The 24453-nt window shown below is 32.8% G+C and overlaps 1 protein-coding gene across 1 annotated transcript; it reads left to right on the top strand.

Annotated features, from left to right (window-relative positions):
- The first annotated feature begins 8360 nt into the window (after positions 1-8360).
- Positions 8361-10308, top strand: LOC139892630 (small ribosomal subunit protein eS12-like). The gene is made up of 5 exons (XM_071875738.1): positions 8361-8449; positions 8902-8939; positions 9037-9331; positions 9888-9953; positions 10085-10308. Exons 2-5 carry the CDS (start codon positions 8932-8934, stop codon positions 10142-10144), a joined length of 429 nt encoding a protein of 142 aa, XP_071731839.1. The 5' UTR covers positions 8361-8449; positions 8902-8931; the 3' UTR covers positions 10145-10308.
- Positions 10309-24453: the final 14145 nt, after the last annotated feature.

The raw sequence follows: 24453 nt of genomic DNA, 5'->3' as shown, positions 1-24453 counted from the left end.
AACTTGAAAAAGTTGACCAAATTAGCCGAGGAGCTATTATCAATATAGCTGGTGTAGATTTCGAGATTGACTTGATACCCATTAAGTTAGGAAGCTTTGACGTCATTGTCGGTATGGACTGGTTGACCAAGATAAGGGCTGACATTATCTGTGGAGATAAAGCTCTTCGTATACCACACGGAGACAGTGAGCCACTGGTTATTTACGGAGAGAGATGTAGTTCGAAACTGAATCTCATTAGTTGCATGAAAGTGCAAAAGATCATGAAGAAAGGACATCTTGCTGTGCTAGCACATGTGAAAACATTAGAAACCGAGGTGAAGAGTGTGAACGATGTACGAATTGTGAACGAGTTTTACGATGTCTTTCCAGAAGAATTTCCTGGATTACCGCCGCCGAGAGAAGTAGAATTTCAGATTGATTTTGTGCCAGGAGCTGCACCTGTAGCTTGCGCACCTTATCGACTCGCACCTTCAGAAATGCAAGAGTTGCAGAGCCAACTACAAGAACTGTTAGACCGTGGATTTATCCAACCAAGTTTCTCGCCTTGGAGCGAACCTGTTTGATTTGTGAAGAAGAAGGACGGATCATTCCGCATGTGTATCGACTACCGTGAACTCAACAAATTGACGATCAAGAATCGGTACCCTCTTCCCCGAATTGACGATCTTTTCGATCAGCAACAAGGATCAAGCCTTTACTCTAAGATCGATTTGCGATCCGGTTATCACCAGTTGAGGGTGAAAGAGAGCGACGTGATGAAGACTGCGTTCAGAACTCGTTATGGTCATTATGAGTTTCTCGTGATGCCATTCGGTTTAACCAACACACCTGCCATGTTCATGGACCTCATAAATCGTGTCTGCAAGCCATACTTGGATAAGTTCGTTATCGTCTTCATAGATGATATCCTCATCTACTCCAAGAGCGAAGAAGAACATGAACAACATCTTCGTCTAGTGTTGGAACTCTTGAGGCAAGAGCAACTTTACGTCAAATTCTCCAAGTGTGAATTTTGGTTGAAGGAAGTCCAATTTCTGGGTCATGTTGTGAGCGACCAGGGTATCAAAGTGGATCCCGCCAAGATTGAAGCTATCAGCAAGTGGGAGACCCCCACTACTCCAACTCACATCCGCCAATTTCTAGGTCTCCCCGGTTACTACCAAAGATTTATTGAAGGATTTTCTCTGATTGCGCGTCCTTTGACCGCACTGACTCACAAAGGGAAGAAGTTCATTTGGGAACCTGCACATGAATCAGCATTTCAAATCTTGAAGCAGAAGTTGACCACCGCACCTATCTTATCTCTTCCTGAAGGCAGTGATGATTTCGTTGTTTATTGCGATGCTTCAAAAATTGGTTTTGGTTGTGTGCTGATGCAACACACAAAGGTTATTGCTTATGCTTCTCATCAACTGAAGATTCACGAGCGGAACTACACTACTCACGATCTTGAACTTGGAGCCGTTGTCTTTGCATTAAAGCTGTGGAGACACTATCTTTATGGAACAAAGAGCACCATTTTCACCGATCATAAAAGTCTCCAGCTCATCTTCGATCAGAAGCAACTATATATGAGACAACGTCGGTGGATCGAGATGCTGAATGACTATGATTGCGAACTTCGTTATCACCCTGGCAAGGCCAATGTTGTAGCTGACGCTTTGAGCCGCAAGGAGAGGATGGCACCTCTTCGTGTCCGGGCTCTGAACATCACCATCCATTCAAATCTCAACAGCCAGATCCGAGTAGCCCAAGATGAGGCTCTCAAGGAGGAGAATATATCTCATGAACACCTGAACATTTTCGTCTCTCGATTCGAGGTTAAGGAGACAGGACTTCGGTACTTCGCCGAAAGAATTTGGGTACCTTGTTATGGAGATCTACGAAACCTTATACTTGATGAAGCCCACAAATCGAGATATTCGATTCATCCCGGAGCGGGCAAAATGTACCACGATCTTAAGGAACAGTACTGGTGGCCTAATCTTAAGAAGGACGTTGCAACTTATGTTGGTAAGTGTTTGACTTGTTCGAAAGTTAAGGCCGAACAGCAAAGACCTTCTGGGTTACTTCAACAACTGGAAATCCCGCAATGGAAGTGGGAAAGGATAACAATGGATTTCATCACCAAGCTACCAAAGACGGTGGGCGGATACGATACCATCTGGGTTATCGTGGACCGTCTTACCAAATCTGCACACTTCTTGGCTATGAAGGAAACATATACGATGGAGAGACTCTCTCAACTATACATCAAAGAGGTTATATCTCGTCATGGTGTACCCTTATCGATCATCTCAGATCGCGATCCCCGTTTTGCTTCCATATTTTGGCGTTCTTTACAATAAGCCATGGGAACCCGTCTCGACATGAGTACTGCATATCACCCACAGACCGACGGGCAAAGTGAACGCACAATCCAGACTTTGGAGGACATGTTGCGTGCATGTGTCATTGATTTCGGAAAGGCCTGGGAAAGGCATTTGCCACTCGCCGAATTTTCTTACAACAACAGTTATCACTCGAGCATTAATGCCGCACCTTTTGAAGCGTTGTATGGCCGCAAGTGCCGATCTCCTATTTGTTGGGTCGAAGTAGGCGAAAAGCAAATCACTGGACCTGAGGTAGTCCATGAAACAACGGAGAAGATTGCTCAGATTCAAGCGAGACTTAAGACGGCCCGTGATCGTCAAAAGAGTTATGCCGACCTCAAACGTAAAGACTTTGAATTCAACGTCGGTGATCGTGTAATGTTGAAGGTTGCACCTTGGAAAGGTGTGATTCGTTTTGGAAAACGTGGAAAGTTAAACCCACGATACATTGGTCCTTTTGAAATCTTGGAACGTGTTGGACCCGTTGCTTACCGTTTGGATCTCCCAACTCAATTGAGCTCAGTTCATCCTACTTTCCACGTATCAAATTTGAAGAAGTGTCTTGCTGTACCAGAACTTGTCATACCACTGGAAGAATTTACGATTGATGACAAACTCCACTTCGTGGAAGAGCCTGTTGAAATTATGGACCGTGAGGTCAAAACTTTGAAACGCAACAAGATTCCGATCGTCCGAGTACGATGGAATGCCAAACGAGGACCTGAGTTTACCTGGGAGCGAGAGGATCAAATGATGCAGAAGTATCCTCACCTTTTCCCAACTCCTCCATATACCTCAGCTTAAAATTTCGGGACGAAATTTTCTTTAACAGGTGGGTAATGTAACAACCCGAAATTTTCCAACGTTTATTATTAATAATTATTATTAATACTTGCGCTTTAATAAATGTATTTTTATACGTTTACTTGTTATCGTATTTGAATCTCCATGGCCCGACTTGTCTTTGTGGCGTGCGTACTTTTCACGAATAATATTTTTGAATATTATTTACATTCATGATTAATTTTTTTATTAATCATTTTTTAATTAACTAAGATTAGTGGTTAACTACTTGGGTTTTTTTTTATTTACTTGTTGGTAACTTGGGCTTGGACTTTTATTTAATGGCTAGTAAGCCCACCCTACACATTATTGGACTTGTAAGCCCAACATATTAACTAGTATTACATTAAGGATAATCATGGTCTATTAAGTTAATTAGGAGACCAAGTTGTCTCAAGCATGCAAGAGTCTTTTAACCTTATTACCTCTTGTAGCTTTCACCACCTTTTCCATGCTTGAAAGTCACCATTTGACTTCCCTTGTTGATCCCAAAACCGACGGCCAAACTAGGGACAAGGGAGTTCATTTTTTTCTTTTTATTTGATATTTGTACACTAGCCTGCACCTTCATTTCACATACAACAAACTCACACTTCAAACTCTCTCAACTTTTCTCTCTTTTTCTTGTAAGTAAAATGTTCATTTTCTTCTTTTCTTTCTTGTGAAAACCGTGGCCTACAATCATCATCATCAACTTACTCTTGCTTGTTTTGTTACTTGATTATTGTTGTTTGTTGTTAGAGATCAAACATGTTAGTTTGCATCTTCATAGATCTTGGTTACTTCTTTGTTGATGAAGAACCAAGAACAAGAACTCAAACTTGTTAGTTTGTGGTTCTACCTTTAAGTGGTTACAAAACTAAAAGTTCATAAGTTTTATAATCTTCTTTATGTTTATGTTTTGTAGACTTGAATTCTTAAGATCTAAACTTTGGTTTGAATCTTCTCAAGTATGAAACAAATATAAACATAATACTTGTAGATCTAGTTTATTTCTTCATTTCATATTATTTAAGGTTGTAATGTTGTTAATTTGGTCAAGTATTACTAGTTAATCTTGATCTCATATTTCTTGAAACTACTTTGTAAGTTCAAGAACATGTAAGTAAACTTTTTGATTATAACTTTTTACACTTATGTTAGATCTAGACTTTTAGGTCTAGGATCTTCAAGATCTAACTGAGAACTATGTTCTACAACTTAAGATCTTGATTATATAAGTTTACTTTCAAGTTTGTAGCTTAATATTACATGTATAACTTTTGTATGTGTTGGATCTAAGATCTTGATGTAACTTTGGTTCATCAAACTTCATACAACTCTTAAATGAGTTGTGCTACATATCTTAGACTTACACTAGTGTCATGATAGTCAAACTTGGTTAATATTACTTTTAGAGTTCATGTATGTGTCGGATCTAAGATTTTGATGTAACTTTGGTTCATCAAACTTCATACAACCCTTAAGTGAGTTGTGCTACATGTCTTAGACTTGCACTTGTGTTATGATGGTCAAAACATGGTAAATATGATGCAAACACATCAACGAGTTGTACACTTGAAGCTATAAGCATCAAGGATGAGAACCGTGATGAGCATCAAGCACCAAGAACCCACCGGAACACCTTTAGCTACTATTTTCTGGAACTGATCAGAATACCTGTGCTACTTTAAAGTTGATTTTCAGTTAGCACTGTTCAATTAGATAATTTTTCGTTTAAGACTCGTCTTAATCCGAGTTACGGTTTAGGATATATGGCCCTCCGAACGTCACTATGTCTTTTTAACGTTGTGCTGAAAATTCTGACCTACTCGCACTTAGACCGTCGACACGGTCAAACGAAGATGAGTTTGCTTCTGGAATTTTTACAGAAACTAAAGGACTTATATACAGAGCCATGGCAACTGGTCTCACCTTATTTCAGTTTGTATAGAGGCCGTGGCGACTGATCGAAGTCAGCCTTTGATTTAAACTCTTTTCTAGAATGAAACTTACTTTACACTTTTTGTTTGATGATGAATGATGTTGATACTTAAGACCTAATTTACATACATTTAAACCTATTGGGAGGATTTACTGACTTAGTAACTTTTGACTTAGGTTGATGACTTTCCGGACCTACATACTTGCTTACTTTCCCGAACCAACTTTACTACTACTTTACCACGGTGAGTTACAGCATTCCTTTTTACTTTAACTATTTTGGGAACTGAGAATACATGCGCATTTTATGTTTTACATACTAGGCACGAGTACTTAAACTTTATATATGTGTGGGTTATACAACGGCATAAACTTTTCCTTTAGCTCGGTAACGTTTAGTCATTGGTTTTTGAACCAGTGAACGCGAATCTTAGATATGGATTCATAGGGTTTGACATCCCCACTCGGACTAGTAGCGCTAGCATTTAATGGGTGTTTAATACTTCGTAAACATACGCACTCGCCAAGTGTACATTCAGGGGGTTATAAACGTTAAGTTAGTTACCAAGTGCCCACGGTTAAACATATACTTTTCATACTATTTTGAAACGCTCTTTGTAGCACTGAAATCTCGTGGCCTACCTTACATTACTGTTATACTTAAACTATAGCTCACCAACATTCGTGTTGACGTTTTTAAGCATGTTTTTCTCAGGTGCTTAAGGTTGCTTGCTTCCGCTGTTGTACTAGTCTTGCTGATTAGCCACCCGCTGCCTTATTAGAGATGTTACCGCATGAAACATTTTCTATTGCATTCAAACTTTACTACTTTTAAACAATGATTTGTAACGACCTAAGGGTCACGTACTATTATTACTTGCTTTCGTTCATAGAAGCGTACTTTTGGTTGTAAAACATTTGACGTTGGTTATGACGTCACCTTTTATCATGAATGCAAACTTGTTTTGAAAACGCATATAGTGTTTGACCTTGTAATGATCCCGTTGTTGATGGTTCGTACATGTTGATTTAGTACGGGGCGTCACAACTTATCATGCTCAAAGTGGAAAGTCTAACATTCTTGGATACAAGTCATGATAATCATTTGAGGCAATCTCAGTTTTGTCATAATCCTTTATTTGTAATTAACACATTTGCTAAATCTCTATTGGTTGGTCAACATGTCATTGATGATACAAACCCACTTTAATCACAAAGCATGCTAGTATTTAATTAATTAGGTGATGTCTTGACAAATCAAGCAAGTAATAACAATTAAGCATGTTGCAAGACATCAAATTAATCAAGTTTAAACTTATTCATAAACTTAATTTTAGACTTAAGCAAACATATGTGTGTTAATGTTTCATTGTCTTTTAAGCTTACTAGATTATGACATTCTAAATATTATCCAAGTAACACATGTACAATGAGAGAGCAACTCTTGGTTGTGACTTGGTGACCATCCTATAAATGTCTAGATACATTTTAGATGTACATGTTTTCCTAAAACACTTATGTGTTTTCCTTAATCATGGCTTAATCGTCATTAAGGTGTCATTAGACGTGATTAATCAAGATTAGTGTTCTAGTGACCAAAACCCCTTTAGGAATGAAGGAGGCAACTATCCTAAGCATGTTTGAACAGGTTTCATGAATTATAGATGCCCGAAAATGGTCGAACCAAAATTGATGGACTTTGGGACATATTCTTTTACGGTTGATCCACAGTCAGCCGTGGAGTCAACCACGCAACCCTGATTTCATAAATCTGGGTGCAAGTTTCCACGGTCTGACCTGCGATCGACCATGGTCCTAACCGTGTAGTTTACGTTTTTCGTTTTAAGTTTTATTTGGTTTTGATCTTTTGCTAGAGCAAATGTGAATTAGTGAACTTGTTTATTCATGTCAAGATGTCTACCATCACCTTTAGTTATTTGCATATGTCATCATCAAAACACTTATTGTTATGAGTTAATATTAATATAGTCATTAGGCATAATCCTATGTTAACCAGCATTTTCCCCAACAAAGTCAATATTTGATTTGGAATAAAAACGAAAGAAAAACAATATGTTAGATCAATTTCATGGAAACATGCAACAAATACAATTACGATTTGATTCATACGTAAGGTGAGAAAAAAATACCAATCATTCTGCATGGATGTACATGAATAAGACTGTTGACGAACCGAGTTTTTAATGTGCTATTTTAATTCGAGTTCGTTTAAAACGAGTTCGAGTTTGATAATTTTAAAACGAGTTCACCTCGAACAAAATTTAAATGTTTGATTAATTTAATGAGTCGAACTATAATAAATGATATTCGGCTCGACTCGCTCGAAACTCGTTCAATAAATTCAAGTCGAACGAGCTTGTCGAACGGAGTAAAAACTGAATGAGCCGAGCTTAACTTTTTACTGCTCGACTCGAGTTTTGTTTGTTAGAATTAGAAGCCCTATACATGATTAAGATTAAGAGATGAGAACATAGGATTAACTAGTTTTCGAACCATCGCTTCGCGTCGGGGGTTCGGTTTTCAATGTATTTTATTACGTTTAGTTTGTAAAATTATTTCGTGGCTAATGATGATGTCGTTGAAGCACAACTCGAGTCGAACTAAAAGGTATAATCCGTGAAAGATTTAAATGTTATTTTAAATTAACAATATATGTGCATCTCTGCGTTTCGCTATGGAATTGTCGACTTTTAAAAATTTAACGCAAAATCAACGTGTATGAAAAGTACCTCAAATATTTAGCGTTTTTTAAAAAGCGTCCGTTTTGCGTATAGTTACTGACATTGTGTTCCTAAAATTATTTCGAGCTTAACGATGCTGTCGGAAAAATTTAACTTGTTGCGAGCGAGAAAATATGACCGGTTGAATATTTGGGTGGAGTTTATTTAAGGTTTTTTTTTTTATGAAAATTGGTATTTGACACTTTACCCCTTGTTTGTGGGGTCGATTTTAATTTTAACCAAAGTGTGAGGGCCTTTTTTTGGGGAAAAAGGATAAAAAAAAAAGAAAAAAATGAAAGGACGAAAATGCTCCTAGTTACTATTTAGTATTTTTTTGTAATAGTTAATATGGTAATACGATAACTATATTAAAAGTTTATCTCACTTTAGAAAAAGTAGAGCCTAGAAGGGCCAATTTCTAGTAACCACAAACTTCAGGGTAAACAATTAAAATAAATAAATAGAATTAGGGTTCTAGAACGGGTACCCTTTATAAGATTGCATACTATGTATCGATAGCCGCAGCCACCGACGAGGGTTAGCGCTTCTTCAATTCCTCATTAACCGGTATTCATCTTATTCTCAATCCCTCAATCGATCGATCAATTAATGTTAAATTACTTACAAAATACATATCATTTATCCGATCGTTATACTTATTCTATTTAGATTGTATAGATACATACAGATATCAAGAGTGTGTATATATATTTTTTCATTTATAAATCACTTTAACTGTGATTTAGCATTTACAAGTTCCTGAAAGTTGACCTAATTTTGTATGACTCCAATTCTGTATTACTCTCAAAAATTGCTATCGTGCGTGCATGTTTAGTTATTGAAGAAATGTTATTTAGATCAAATTTGCATTACATATGGTGTCAATTGCTTGCTAATGATTGATACAGCTGCTTTGCAATGTTACATTAATGTTTATGAATTTACATTCTTTTGCGGTGTGATATTACCTTGTTACTACTATTAAACCTTTGTTGATCTGTTTCATTCCTTTGGTGCAGTTTTATCCAAAGTTTCGATCAATTGAAATCATGGCTGGGTATGTATTCATTTCTATTTGTTAATTTGCAATTTTTTGAATGAAATATTGAGCTATTCTGTCATCTTAAAATTTAAAAAATTAATTGATTTTGCAGTGAAGAAGCTGTTGTTCCAGTTGAGGTAGCTGCACCTGCACCTGCTCTTGGTGAGCCAATGGACACCATGACTGCATTGCAGCTTGTGTTGAGAAAGTCACTAGCTCATGGTGGCCTTGTGCGTGGACTTCATGAGGCTGCAAAGGTGATTGAGAAGCATGCTGCACAACTTTGTGTATTGGCTGAGGATTGTAACCAACCAGATTACCAAAAATTGGTGAAAGCACTTTGTGCTGACCACAATGTTAACTTAATTACAGTTCCAAGTGCAAAGACTCTTGGCGAGTGGGCTGGTGTAAGTCTTCAATTTCACTATTTTTCTTGCCAACGCTTTCTATGTCGATACATATTGCTTTCTTTGATTTGGATCTCTAGTTATAACTTGTTAGTTAATTTTCTTACACCTTTACGGAACCATCCAGAACCGTATGTAGTATTTTTTGGTTTTTTACAATGTTTTTGATTCGTGAATGATTTTGATTGAATTAACTTTACAAGTTTTGTGCAAGAATAAATATCAACTCTTTACTCATATGAGTTGTGCTTTATTATAACTGGTCAAGTGTGTAATTTTAATATTTTCTTGCTGAAAAGGATATCTGAAAAATGGATTAAACGTGTTGATAGTCGCCTTATAGAAGAAAAATAAAACACTTTGGCATGATATAGTTTTGGTTATATATGAATATGAATAAATAAGTATTCCTTTATGGACCAAAAAGTGTTTGGCACTTAACTCTTGGAGACAATTGTATGCTTTAAATATAACCAGTTTTAAATCCAAATGATCTTCCAAGTTGCCCATTTTTCGATTTTTAATATTTGTCATTTAATCGAATTTTTATTTGCAGTTGTGCAAAATTGATTCTGAAGGTAAGGCAAGGAAGGTTGTGGGTTGCTCATGCCTAGTTGTTAAGGTATATTTGTATGGATAATGTATAAACTTCTACGGAGTACTTATTTGTTAACTTGTACTTATTTGTGTAACAATTTGTAGGATTAGCCCACTGCTTAGTTAACTTGTGCTTATTTGTATAACGATTTGCAGGATTATGGAGAAGAAAGTGAAGGTCTTCACATTGTCCAGGAGTATGTTAAATCTCACTAGATATGTAAGGAGGGATCGAAATTCGAAATAGTCGATTTGTGGGATTCTGGTTTTTGTTTATCAGAAGTGTTTTTTTAGTTGGGGACCTTTCTTGTATGAATTTTGGATCATTGAGCAAAAATCTGTTATAAAAGTTTTGATTATTGATTTTTCTAGTAGTAATATTTTATTGTTCTTTATGTTAGTGCTTTAAATAATATTTGAAACTGTTTTATTCTTGCTGTTATCTTTTTGTATGTGCTCATTGCCGTTTGTCATGTTTAACGTCTACGGTGTTACCTTGCTAAAGCTAAGTATGGTTAAGCACATAAACAACAGTACAAGATTTGTTTCTTACTTGAAACATAGGATACACATAAGCTGTAGAAACTTGATTAAAGTATCTACAAACTAATACCATGATACCAGCTACGGAAAAAAAAGAAGATACCAACTCCAGTACTTTTAGATAAAATCGACATGTTCATGTAGGCCACATAAAAGAGAAACCAACTCATATTCTCAAAAGGTTACATTTGATCTACAGAATTGAAAGATTCTATGGAATTAGACTCCCACTTCCGTTCCACAAAGGTTTAGGCTCACGAATAAGTTGATTTTTTTGTAATTAAATTCCTTTACTCAAAGGAATATACATATAGCTTGGAGTTCGAGTTTCTTTAAGAAATTCAGTTACATCGAAAACGACCTAACGCAACATAAAACAATTGGTTCCTTTGGTGCTTCATAGTCATATAAATAGAATGTTGGACAACATTCCACATAAAGTTCTTCCCTGATCTTGAAATTCACTCAAGGTCGTATTTTGTACATTGTGTGCAGGGCAACGGGGAGGAAGGTTTTACTAGCCATGTCCTCGAATTCGTTCGGGCTTCCTCCAGAGCAGCAGTTAGAGGCGGGTTATAAACCTGCGGAAGATGATCGTGTGGTTAGTTTAATCTTCTTGGTTGATTCTAAACTGCTGTTAAAAAAAAATAGAATATTGAATATTAAGTAAAATGACACGTCATTTTAAAGATTTCAAATGAAAAGACACTTTTTACTTGGCCCTGATCTTGCGAATTTCAGCTTAAATAGCCACCAAAAAATTGCCGCAAAATGTTATTGTAAAAAATCATAATTTCTAATGTGTTTAACAAGATGATGAGGTTACCGCGCGTTGCGGCGGTGAAGTTTTTGCAATACTGATTTGGAGTGTTTTATTGAGGTGTATTGTTTAATTACATACTCTATATTAGATATATAATAGTTCGAAACGGTGTTACATAATTTTGACATATATGAGATCATTTTTGGACAAAACATAATCAATCATATTGGTGCAATATATATTTTAACGACAATGATAAAAAAAAAAATAAAGTTCGTTTACCACCTCTTTTTATTCTATCTTTAACTTTTACTCAACTCAACAGTTATCATAGGCTCTTTCAAAAAGTACCAAACGAATTTTATAAAAATGATAAAAAAAAATCGTTTAAGAAAAAATAATAAATTTGGTGTACATAAAAGAAGAAAAAAGAGTTGAAACTTTGGATTACACTAATAATAATGAGTTGAAGCCAACATGTAAAAAATGGCTAACGTTAAAAAAAAAAATGTGAACAGTAATCGAGCCAATGAGAGCGCTCGAAATACTTCTGTAAGTAGTGTATATATTAATAACTATAACTATAAGAATAATAATTAATATGAATAAAAAGGGAGTAATAATATCTAATAATCTAATTTAAAAATAGCCCTTATGTATTTTTAATACTAATAATAATAATAATAATAATAATAATAATAATAATAATAATAATAATAATAATAATAATAATAATAATAATAATAATAATTATTATTATTATTATTATTATTATTATTATTATTATTATTATTATTATTATATACTCTAATTATATACATTGTGAAATTCTTAATGGGTAAATATTCCCTTCATCCTCGATGTTTAATTTAACACATTTTTATTTAATAAATATTTAAATAGACTTTTCTAATGACAGCTCTTAGAGCCATTATTAAGACATTCAAATACAATAAAACTGCTCGTACTTAGAAAATAATTAACTGCCTACATGATAACTGTCTCATGTAGCATTAGATTAAGTGTATATTTAATTGTTAATGTTGTAATTATAGAATTCTTATTTAGTATACCTCATAATTAAAAAATATTGTTGTTTACAAAGTGATTTGGGTGTTTGTCGTTAAAGGGAAAGATGCAGGTTCAGTTTTCACCTTTTGCATATTTTCCCTCTTTTAATAAATTGCTATTTTAGTCTTTTATTTTTGTGAATTCTCAATTCTATCCCACATCTTTTTTATCCATGCTTTCAGACCAACTATTTTTTCATTAAAAATGGAATAATACGTTTATGTTATAATTCAGTAGGCTTATAACTACCTTTAGTGATGTAGTCTCTAATTAGAGAATAATAGAAAGAAGAGAGAGAGAGAGAGAGAGAGAGAGAGAGAGAGAGAGAGAGAGAGTATATTTATATGAAAATATCTATATTCAAATGTGCAAGTTTCTTTCTTACACTCATCATATATTTATACAAGAAATTTCACTAGCCTACAATTATTGATCATCCACATTTTCAACATTACTATTTCATATGTTGACTATATTATAACACTCTCCCTTGGATGACAATTTTGTTTGATCGGATATCGACTATAAATTACTGCCTCGTTAAAAACCTTGCTAAAGAAAAACCCAGTGGGATAAAAACTTTAGCCAAGGGAAAAAGAGTGCAGCATAGAGTTGACTCCCCCTCAAGTAGACATCGTTGAGGCGTTAAATCCTTTTAACATGCCTCATGCCAATATATTGAATATGCGTTCTGAAAATAGCAGTTGGAAGTGCTTTGGTGAAAAGATTGACAGAGTTTTTGCTGGATTGAACATATCTCATTTCAATCTGGTTGTCCTTAATGAGATCTTGAGTGTATAAGAAGAATATAGGAGGTATGTGTTTTGTTCGGTCATTTTTGATATACCCTTCTTTCATCTGTGCTATGCAAGCTGCATTATCTTCATAGATAGTTGTTGGGCTTTTATCGCGTTCTAGTCCACAAGAATCAGTAATGAGTTGTGTCATTGATCTCAATCAAAAACATTCTCGAGTGGCTTCATGTAATGCAATCACTTCGGCATAATTTGATGATGTTGCAACAAGTTTTTGTTTTTGAGAACGCCATGATTTTGTGGTACCTCCATTTAGGAATACATATCGAGTTTGAGATTTACCTTTATGAGGATTTGATAAATGACCTGCATATACATAATCAACCAAATCTTGTTTTGAAGTGTTAGAATAAAATAATTTTAAATCGGCAGTTCCTCAAGGGTATCAAAATATGTGTTTGATCCCTTTCCATTGTCATTTGGTAGAAGTTGAGCTGAATCTTGCCAACAAATTAACTGCAATAGAAATGTCAGGTCTTGTACAATTTATAAGATACATAAGAGCTCCAATTGCACTAAGATATGGTACTTCTGGTCCCAGGATATCTTCATGATCTTCACATGGACGAAATGGATCAGTGTCAACATTAAGTGATCTAACAACCATAGGAGTACTTAATGATTTTGCCTTGTCCATATTGAAACGTTTTAAAATCTTTTTCATATAAGTTGTTTGATGTACAAGTAAACCATTAGGCATATGCTCAATCTGCAAACCAAGGTAATACTTGGTTTTTTTTTCAAAGATCTAGGCATATGCTCAATCTGCAAACCAAGGTAATACTTGGTTTTTTCAAGATCTATCATTTCAAAATAATTCTTTAGAAGTTGAATGAATTCATAGATCTCTTTATTTGTTCATATGATGTTAAGAACATTGACATAAATAACTACGATATATATCCGATCATTGTTTTTCATAATAAAAACACATGTGCAAATAAGTTTATATGTATACACTTTTCTTATCAAGTAATCACTTAATCAGTTATACTATTGTATCAACCCATATAAAAATCTTTGTGATTCAATGGAATATATTTCTTTGAATTTTGCATTAGATAATTATGATACCTTAAACCCTTCAGGTATATATATATATATATATATATATATATATATATATATATATATATATATATATATATATATATATATATATATCACTATCAAGTGATCTATACAGATAAGTAGTTACAACATCCATGAGATGCATTTAAGTAACTACTAGGTTGATTAAGTATCTAATAAGTAATTGTATTCATTACAGGAGGATAAGTTTTCCTCATAATTCATTTCTGGTCTTTGTGGAAAATCTTGAGTTACAAGATTAGTTTTGCTTTGTAACTTCATTTGCACATTTCTTTTTCGGATACAAATTCATTTGTATCCCATACGTTTCATATCTTTAAAAGTGATAACAATTGATCCGAAATCTTTTCTTTTATTGAGAGATTCTAATTCAGCTCGTATTGCTCCTTTCTAATGATCCCAATCGTGTCTATTTTTCCATGACAGATTTTGGTTTTGGATCATCATCATCATCATTCATGATGTCATATGCAACATTATATGAAAATATCTCATCAAGATTTTTCATGTCATTTCGGTTCCATAATATTTTTGAATGTGCATAATTGATTGCAATTTTCATATTGACATCATCAATCTCCTCTGCAGAAGGAGTATTGATTTGTGGTTCTTCTTGAACATTTTCTTTTACCTCATTATCAGCTAATTTTCTTTTTCGAGGATTTTTATCTTCGGAACCAATTGATCTTCCACGTTTGATGCGTGGCAAAGACTCAACAGTGACATTATTGCCAGGTTTTGAAATTTCAGTTCGAGCTGGATCATTTACTGCTGGTATATATGATTTAGTCACTCTTTTTATATCTGTAAATGCATCAGGTAATTGATTTACAAGTTCTTTCATATGCATTATTTTTGAACTTTCATTTCGCATTCTTTTGTGCGAGGATCAAGATACCTTAATTGATGTTCATACCATGAAATATTATATTATTTATTTTTCATTTCTCCCCCTAATCTAGGGAACAATTTTTTATTATAATGACAATCAGCAAAATGTGCTGTAAAAACATCACCCGTCATGGATTCAATATATCTTATGATTGAAGATGTTTCATATCCAACATATATTTCAATCCTTCTTTGAATAACTATTTGTTGTCGTGGTGCGATTAAAAATACAATGCACAACCAAATGTTCTAAGATGGAAAATATTTGTCTCTCGACCAAAATTAAGTTGGTAATGGAGAATATTTATGATTTGCACTTGGTTTAATGCGAATTAATGTCGCATCATGTAAATTTACATGTCCCCATATAAATATTGAGAGTTTTGTACTCATTACCAATTGTCTAGTTATTAGCTGCAAGCGTTTATCTATTGATTCAGCTAAACCAATTTTGTGTATGCACATGAGCAACTGGATGTTCAATAACAATCCCTGTAGACATATAATAATCATTAAATGCTTGAGATGTTAACTTACCAGCATTATCAAGTCTCATCCTTTTAATGGTGTAATAAGAATAATGTGTTCTCAATTTAATAATGTGTGCAAGAAACTTTGCAAATGACGTATTACGGCTTGATAACACACAAACATGAGACCATCCGCTAGATGCGTCTATTAGAACCATGAAATATCAAAATGGTCTACATGATGGATGAATTGGTCCATATATATCCCCTTGAATTCTTTCAAGAAACATTGGTGATTCTTTCTCAATGTGCTTTTCATTAATCACTATATGTGTTTTTCATTAATCACCATATGTGCTTTTCATTAATCACCATATACGCTTTTCATCATATATCCTTTTCACCATATGCGCTTTTAATCATATGCGCTGCGCTTTTCATCATATGCACTTTTAATCATATGCGCTGCGCTTTTAATCATATGCGCTGTGCTTTTAATCATATGCGCTGCGCTTTTAATCATATGCGCTTTTCATCATATGCGTTTTTCGGTGCTGCATAGGTATTTCTCATTTCCGGTTATCATTGACTGATAATCATATCCATTATGATATATATCAGAAGTTCATAACTACCTTTTAGTAGTCCATTGCTCAATTTGTGATTAATAATAAAGAAGAAATAAAGGAGTAAAGATATTATTGAATGATGAATGTGCACCATATCCTTTACAACTGAGTGCATATTTGTACTAATAAAATTGTACTATACATCCGCACTCTTCAATCATTTATGTTAGGTGAAATAGTAAAATTGTGATCCAATATTGACTTTAGCATATTACAACACAAGACAATTTTTATAAATTTCTATTTCTTACCGTTTCTCTTTCTCTCATTTTCTCAAGTACAGAGTCTACATTTAGTATAAAAAGAAAACACAGATTAATTAATCTTATTTAAAATGTAATTTAATTTCTCACTTCCTCCGTCTATTTTCGTCACAAACTAATTCATCAAAACCCTCTTCTCTTTTATCACATGTTCCATCTTTACAAAATATAAAATTCACATATACATTCATCCAGACATATATCTGTATCCAAATTCAAATATTTATTAGTATTCATATATATGTGCACATATACTCAATTTTACACAGCCATAATTAGTATAATTTTCTTATAAGGTTATCTTGTGATCTGTGAAAAGTCCAAGTGACTTTCTTGGTGGGTTTGTTGTTTACTTCAATTATTGATCACACCCATCTTCCAAGATCGATTTTTTACATTATAATACTTTGATCTTTTTGAGAAAAAGATTGTATTTTTAATATAGCAATAATAATGCTTCATGTAATTATATATGGAATGAAGTTTTTTCAAGAGTGAGGGTTGGTCTAAATTGCAGGTTTAAAAGCTTTTTTTTTTTTTTTTGAAGAGTTGCTAAATCTACCCGTAAAAAAAAAAAGTCAAAATTTCTCCAAGGCTTTGCGCTAGCTTTTTCATCAAATTACTCTTGATTTTCCAAACTCAACTAATGCATTAATTACCTCTTCCCTATTTGTTAATGACTATATTACTTTTAATTTTTTTATTTAACGTCTCCATTTACACATACTTTTTCTCTTTCATCTCTTCCAATACTATCTCTCTTCTAAAATTTAATAACATCTCCAGATTTTTAAAACTTAGATTGAACTCTTTATTGATAGAACTAGAAGCCAAAAATAACACCATTAAACTCGAAATCATTTTACGAACTCGCCTAACTGAATTTTACCTGCATCGGACCCCTAACGCGCTGTCACGCACTCTGGTCGAACCTCGCCAGAATTCAATTTTCCGACTGCCTACTATTGCCTTTCTTCCAGAATAAAGGGGATGGAGGTGGTGGGCTGAGATTTTGATGACTCACTCGTATGTGAAAGAGGATATATGAAGGAGAGTTGTGAAAGTTAAAAAGTTATTGTGAAAAATATAAAAATATGATCAAAGAATGACGAGTAGTTGATGATGAGTAGTTGACTGGGTAGATCTAGTAAAATGTATCGGTATATTTAGACAACCCCTTTTCTTTTTTTGAAGACACGGAGGATCACACATAATTGCAGTATTTTAAACGTGGAATTAGTGTAAAGGTGAGTCCTTTTCAGTAAATTATGCTCTTTTTTTTTACTGTATCACACATAATTGCACTCCTTTTCAGTTTTTTTTTTTTTTTTTTATAGTGAATACTCATTTTAGTTTAATCAAAACTCATTTTGTGTTGCAATTGTTATGTGTAGTTTATGATGGTCAAAATTTAAAATCAACCATTTTTATTAGTGTATATATGTATGTGTGTTTGTTGAATAGTTGACCAAATTCTGCAGAAAAGGTAACTGCTTGCTATTGGGTGTTTGACTTTGTTACTATTTACATAGGGTTTATTATAACTTCATCAGTAATCATAAATGTTAGATAACATAAATATAAATATTAGTGAAGTTAATAAGAGTTAGATTACAGAAATATAATTCAGGCGGTATAACCGACCATATATAACTTAAATAACATAAATATAAATGTTAGCGAAGTTAATAAAAGTTAGATTACATAAATATAATTCAGGCAGTATAACCGACCATATATAACTTAAATAACATAAATATAAATGTTAGTGAAGTTAATAAAAGTTAGATTACAGAAATATAATTTTACTTATGATGATAATAATATTTACCTTACTAATAAATAATAGAAGATATCGTTAAAGAATTTCTTACCTTGATTAGTGACTTGTGGTTGCTTAGATAAAACTTGATTATACGGAGCACTTCGTGCTGATAACGTGTTATAATTCAGTAGGCTTATAACTACCTTTAGTGATGTAGTCTCTAATTAGAGAATAATAGAAAGAAGAGAGAGAGAGAGAGAGAGAGAGAGTATATGTATATGAAAATATCTATATTCAAAGGTGCAAGTTTCTTTCTTACACTCATCATATATTTATACAAGAAATTTCACTACCCTACAATTATTGATCATCCACATTTTCAACATTACTATTTCATATGTTGACTATATTATAACAGTTTATACTTTTTTAAAAGTCATTTTATTTTATTAAGATTACTTTTTTCTTTAAAAGGGTAAACAAACTTTTTTAATGTCTTTTCAAATATAATTCAAATTCTTTATACATATCTATCATTCGTAAATTTATAGTCTAGATAAATGTATAAATAATAAAAGATAATAAAAAATACCACAATTACTTAAACTGTAACGCATATACTAATTTTTAAGATACAATTATGTGTTTTCAGACACAATTGTTTTTAAGATTAAACGCAGAAAACAAACGTTTTATCAACATACGTTACCCTAAACTACGTATGGACCCTTGACTACGCGCGGTGAGTCTCTTACCTAGTTATGATTAAGATTGATATTATTATAAATTTAATTTAATTAATATTAGTTAATTACTTTCTTCGTTTTAGTTTGATAGTTTAATTTTGGTCTCGTGAAGAAATTGTCATCACTTATCGACGATCGTTTACTTGGAATCAACACTCATCAAAGTGAAGAAACATGTCGTAATTATTTAGTTCCTAAAAAAGTTGAACTCTTCGTATGGCAGGCTTAAAAAAAAGGTCTCCCGGTTAGGCTTGAACTCGATAAAAGAAGCATTGATTTGCATAGCGTTCGATGCCCTCTTTGCGATGATGGCTTAGAATCGGTGGATCATACTCTTATCTTTTGTTCGTGTGCTCAAGAAATTTGGTCTCATGTTTTTAAATGTTGGAATCACGGTAATTTCTCAAGTTTCTCATTAAATGAACTTCTTCGTGATAGCGGTTCCATGAGCTTAATTTGGCAAGGGGTCATTTGGGTTACTTCTTACCTTATTTGGAAAAACCGCAACAATATGGTTTTCTATAATAAGTGTTGGAACGCCCCGGTGGCTCTATGCGAAATACAAGCGGTGTCGTTTGATTGGATTTCATGCAAATTCAAAGGCTTAAATATTGATTGGATTGTGTGGTTATCAAAACCGGATACTTATTTGTAGTTCTTGTATTTTGGGTTGAGATGCAAACTCTACATTCTCCTCCCATGTCATAGTGTTGTCGTGTTGTTTGATTGTGATTTGTGGGGCTAATTTTAGCTCCCTCGTTGTTTCTATTTTTGATATTTATAAAATTCTTCTTACTTTTTGAAAAAAAGTTTGATAGTTAATTTTTTGTTTTTAAAATGTTTTATATTAATAGTCTACCGTCATAAAAAAAAGATAAAAAGATAATGAGGTAAGATTTTTTTTATATATTTTTGTTTTTATTATATATATATATATATATATATATATATAAACAAAAATATAGTTAAAAAATATTTTTGTTTTTCAATTTATGAACTTTCTCTCTCTTTCCTCTCTCCATGGCAATTTAGGCGGGAAAATCAGTTACGAACACCATCACTCAGATCCACCATTTTTGCTCCATTTCAATCCAATTCCTTGATCTAATCCTTTTGAAGCGCCCCGTTCATTTCGATTATAAACGATTCATAATAGTTGATTACATCGCGAGGTTCTGACCTCTATATGATACATTTTACAAACATTTCATTCGATTTTAAAAGACAAACTTTCATTTCAACGAAAGTTGACAGGCATGCATACCATACCATTTCATAATATATGAAACTATCAATGACTTAATAATAATCTTGTTGAACTCAATGACTCGAATGCAACGTCTTTTGAAATATGTCATGAATGACTCCAAGTAATATCTCTAAAATGAGCAATTGCACAGCGGAAGACTTCTTTCATACCTGAGAATAAACATGCTTTAAAGTATCAACCAAAAGGTTGGTGAGTTCATAGGTTTATCGTAATCAATCATTTCCATAATTTTAATAGCCCACAAGATTTCATTTTCATTTCTCATAAAGATAATCTCATATCAGGCATTTCGCACTGCATAGAGATAAAAATCATTCATATGGTGAACACCTGGTAACCGACCTTAACAAGATGCATATAGAATATCCCCATCATACCGGGACTCCCTTCGGACATGATAAATTCGAAGTACTAAAGCATCCGGTGCTTTGGATGGGGCTTGTTGGGCCCAATAGATCTATCTTTAGGATTCGCGTCAATTAGGGTGTATGTTCCCTAATTCTTAGATTTCCAGACTAAAAAGGGGCATATTCGATTCGATAATTCAACCATAGAATGTAGTTTCGATTACTTGTGTCTATTTTGTAAAACAGTTATAAAAGCAGCGCATGTATTCTCAGTCCCAAAAATATATATTGCAAAAGCATTTAAAAAAGGAGCAAATGAAACTTACGATACGATATTTTGTAGTAAAAATATGCATACGACAGAACTGATCAATGCAGGGTTGGCCTCGGATTCACGAACCTATATCATTTATATATTTATTAACACATATAATCGTAATCTAAAAAATTGGTATATTCTATCTTAATTTATATATTTTATATATTTAATTTGTGTATATATTTAAAATGATTAATATTTATATAGTTATATTAATATCTATATATGATTAGTATTATATCAAAAATACCTAATTTGTTATATATGAATATTTATATAAAAATATTAATATGAACAATACATACTTATATGTAATATTAATAAAAGTATATTTTCATATACAAATTATTTATTTGGTAACATAATATCAATAACAGTAATAAAAGTTGTATTTACTTATAATGATAATAATACTACTACTTATGATAATAATAAAAATAATAATGATATTCTTACTAAAAATAATTCTTTTAATAATACTATAGTTGTTAAAATAATAATAATGATACTATTAGTAAAAAGGATAATAAATAAAAGTATTAATATAGTTGTAAAAATAATAATTTTTAATAATAACAATACTAATAATGATAATAATAATGTTAAAAATAATGTTAAAAATAATAATAATAATAATAATAATAATAATAATAATAATAATAATAATAATAATAATAATAAGTGTTCTACATTTAAAAGCTTTTCCAAAAAGAATATGCCACAGACCGGACTCGAACCTGAGATCTCTCGCTAACGCGAAACACTCTCAACCATTGCACTGCACGCTACCATCTTGGACTAATTCCACGTTTAATTAATTTATCCTATTTCTTCATCATTTTATTATCTTTTATCATCATCCTACCCATTCATCATTCTTCATAATCAATCCATTATCATTATCATTCCATGATCTCATCATCATTATCTATATCGTATCATTATCTCATCTATATCATATGATTACCACATCATCATCATGCTTAAACTATCATCTATTATCATCATAATAACATCAACATCATATGATATTTCCATGATCATAATCATATTATCTAATCATAACCATTATTTTTATCATAAAATCATCATCATCATCGTTTACCATATTGGAATAGAAGAGAGCAACAGCAGTGTGTAAGACTTCAAACGTACAACACACAGGCCGGGTCTTGGCCCAACAGAACAATAGTTCTTGGCTCAATCAAATAATCACAGCCCAATGTTAAAATAAAAAAAAATGTTTAATCGGCCCAACAGAGGTTTGTAACACCTAAACGGCCCAACCTATTTTAGAAAGTGGATTTAAGGTTCACAGCCTAATCAATGGTTCAAAAGTAGAATAAGGAGCCGTAAAAAAAATGTTGGCTTTAGATTCCAATACACGTCCCCCTCCTTAACCCCATGTCACATTCTATTATGAAAATCATATCAGATAAATACCAGCTGGAAAGGAAAGAACATTCAACCTCTATCGTGACACCATCATTATCAATATCATAATCAACCTCATTGTTATCTTACTGTGTTTTATCATCTTCATCTTCTATCCACATTCATCTTCATCGTTTAATTAGCATAGAATAGAATTTGCAATAGGAACGTGAAGGTTGCAGCAACGGTAATCAGAAATATGGGTTCGAAACAGTAAACATGAAAACCGTTTACAATTTAAGTGTCGTGGTTATTTGAATTAGAACAGGAGATAGAGAGAGAACGATGGTGGTGTCGTGGTGTGTTTTTGTCTTGGGTTCGATTAAAATAGAAAATTAGAAGTGGGTTGCAGTCGAGTAAGCACAATAGCAGGTGTGGTAGTTTAATGAGTGATGGTTGTGGTGGTTTCAATCGAAACAGTAGCAGTAACAAAACAGATGCAATATTCAACAAGAAAGGTGACGGTTTGGGGTGATTTTAGGTGGTGTTTACAGCGACAACAGTAGCAGTGGATTGGTGATGCTTCATGGTTATAGTGTGGTGAGGGTTGAGGGTGTCACGGTGGTAATAGGAAGGAACCCAAAGTAAAAGTTTTAATTGGGTTTAAAGGTATATGGGTTTATAAGTTTTGTGGGTTATCGAGCTTCAAAACATAAAAAGAAAGTAGTAGCTAGTTTGTTGGTTATAGCCTGATGGTGTTTTGAGTTGATCATCGAGTAACAGAAAAACTGGATTGCAGGTTGTTCGCATATAATAGAAAATGGAAACAGAAGCTGTACCGGTAGTAGCAACAATAGAAAAAGGGTGATGGTTGTAGTGGAGGTGGAGGTTGTAAGAAGTGTGGTCTCCGGTGGTGGTTTCTTGATTGTCTCAACCCTTAGTAGAAATCGAGTATAACAACAATTCTGAAGTGTTCATGTTGTGGTAGGGTGGTGTTGACTTTGTCTTTGTTTAGTAGCATAACAGAAACCATATAATATGGCTTGGGGTTTATTGGTTTACAAAACGAAAGTAAGTAGTAATAACATCGATCATGGTTTCAGTTTTCAAGAGGTAATCTAAATAAAAGTTGTAGTAGAGAGACAATGGTCTTCGAATGATAGTGATGGAGAAGAAGAAGGAAAGTGAAGGTGGTGTTTTTGGTTCTTCATATCTAAGTAATTATATATATATATATATATATATATATATATATATATATATATATATATATATATATATATATATATATATATATATATATATATATATATATATATATATATATATATATATATATATAATTACTTAGATATGAAGAACCAAAATAGAAGATAGATGGTTGTGAATGAGACTTAAAACAGAAAACACAATAATTTAATTAATCATTCAATCAAAATTCAATTAGGAGCAGTGTATGATTTGTCTGTGATTTAGACAGGAAACAGAAAGTAGTAAAAATCCAAGAAGTGTAGGGTTGATTGAGTGGTGATGGTGTGCTTAACATGTGCATGATCATGTGCATAAATATATATATTAATCCGTATGTTTATGTGTGGAGAAAACAAAACAAAAGCAATACTAACTAGCCTTCTAATATTAAACATATAATAAAGTCATCATGTTAGTGAGATTAGATTACCGACACTTTTGAAATTTATAACTTACGGGCATAAAAGAACGTAAAGAAAACTCAAATATTCAATACTTATTTGTCAACATCATATAGGTTCCAAGATGTTAACAATGAAATTTATATAATCCTATTTTTATTTTATTTTCACATAATTAATTTTAATAATAACAACATATAATACTTCAAATTATGTTTCAAATTATTATATATATATATATATATATATATATATATATATATATATATATATATATATATATATATATATATATATATATATGCACATATCTATTTACAATTAATTGTTCGTGAATCGTCAGGAATTTGGTCGAGGTTAAATGAATGTATGAACACCGTTTAAAATTCTTGAGATTTAACTTAACAAACTTTGCTTATCGTGTCGGAAACATATAAAGATTAAAGTTTAAATTTGGTCGGAAATTTTCGGGTTGTCACACCTGTCATCTATGAGAGGCGAGCATCTCTGTTAGG

Source organism: Rutidosis leptorrhynchoides, chromosome 2 (genome assembly GCF_046630445.1).
Source record: "Rutidosis leptorrhynchoides isolate AG116_Rl617_1_P2 chromosome 2, CSIRO_AGI_Rlap_v1, whole genome shotgun sequence".
Lineage (NCBI taxonomy): Eukaryota > Viridiplantae > Streptophyta > Magnoliopsida > Asterales > Asteraceae > Rutidosis > Rutidosis leptorrhynchoides.
Note: the sequence above shows the minus strand (reverse complement) of the source record. Positions and strands in the feature narration are given on the sequence as shown.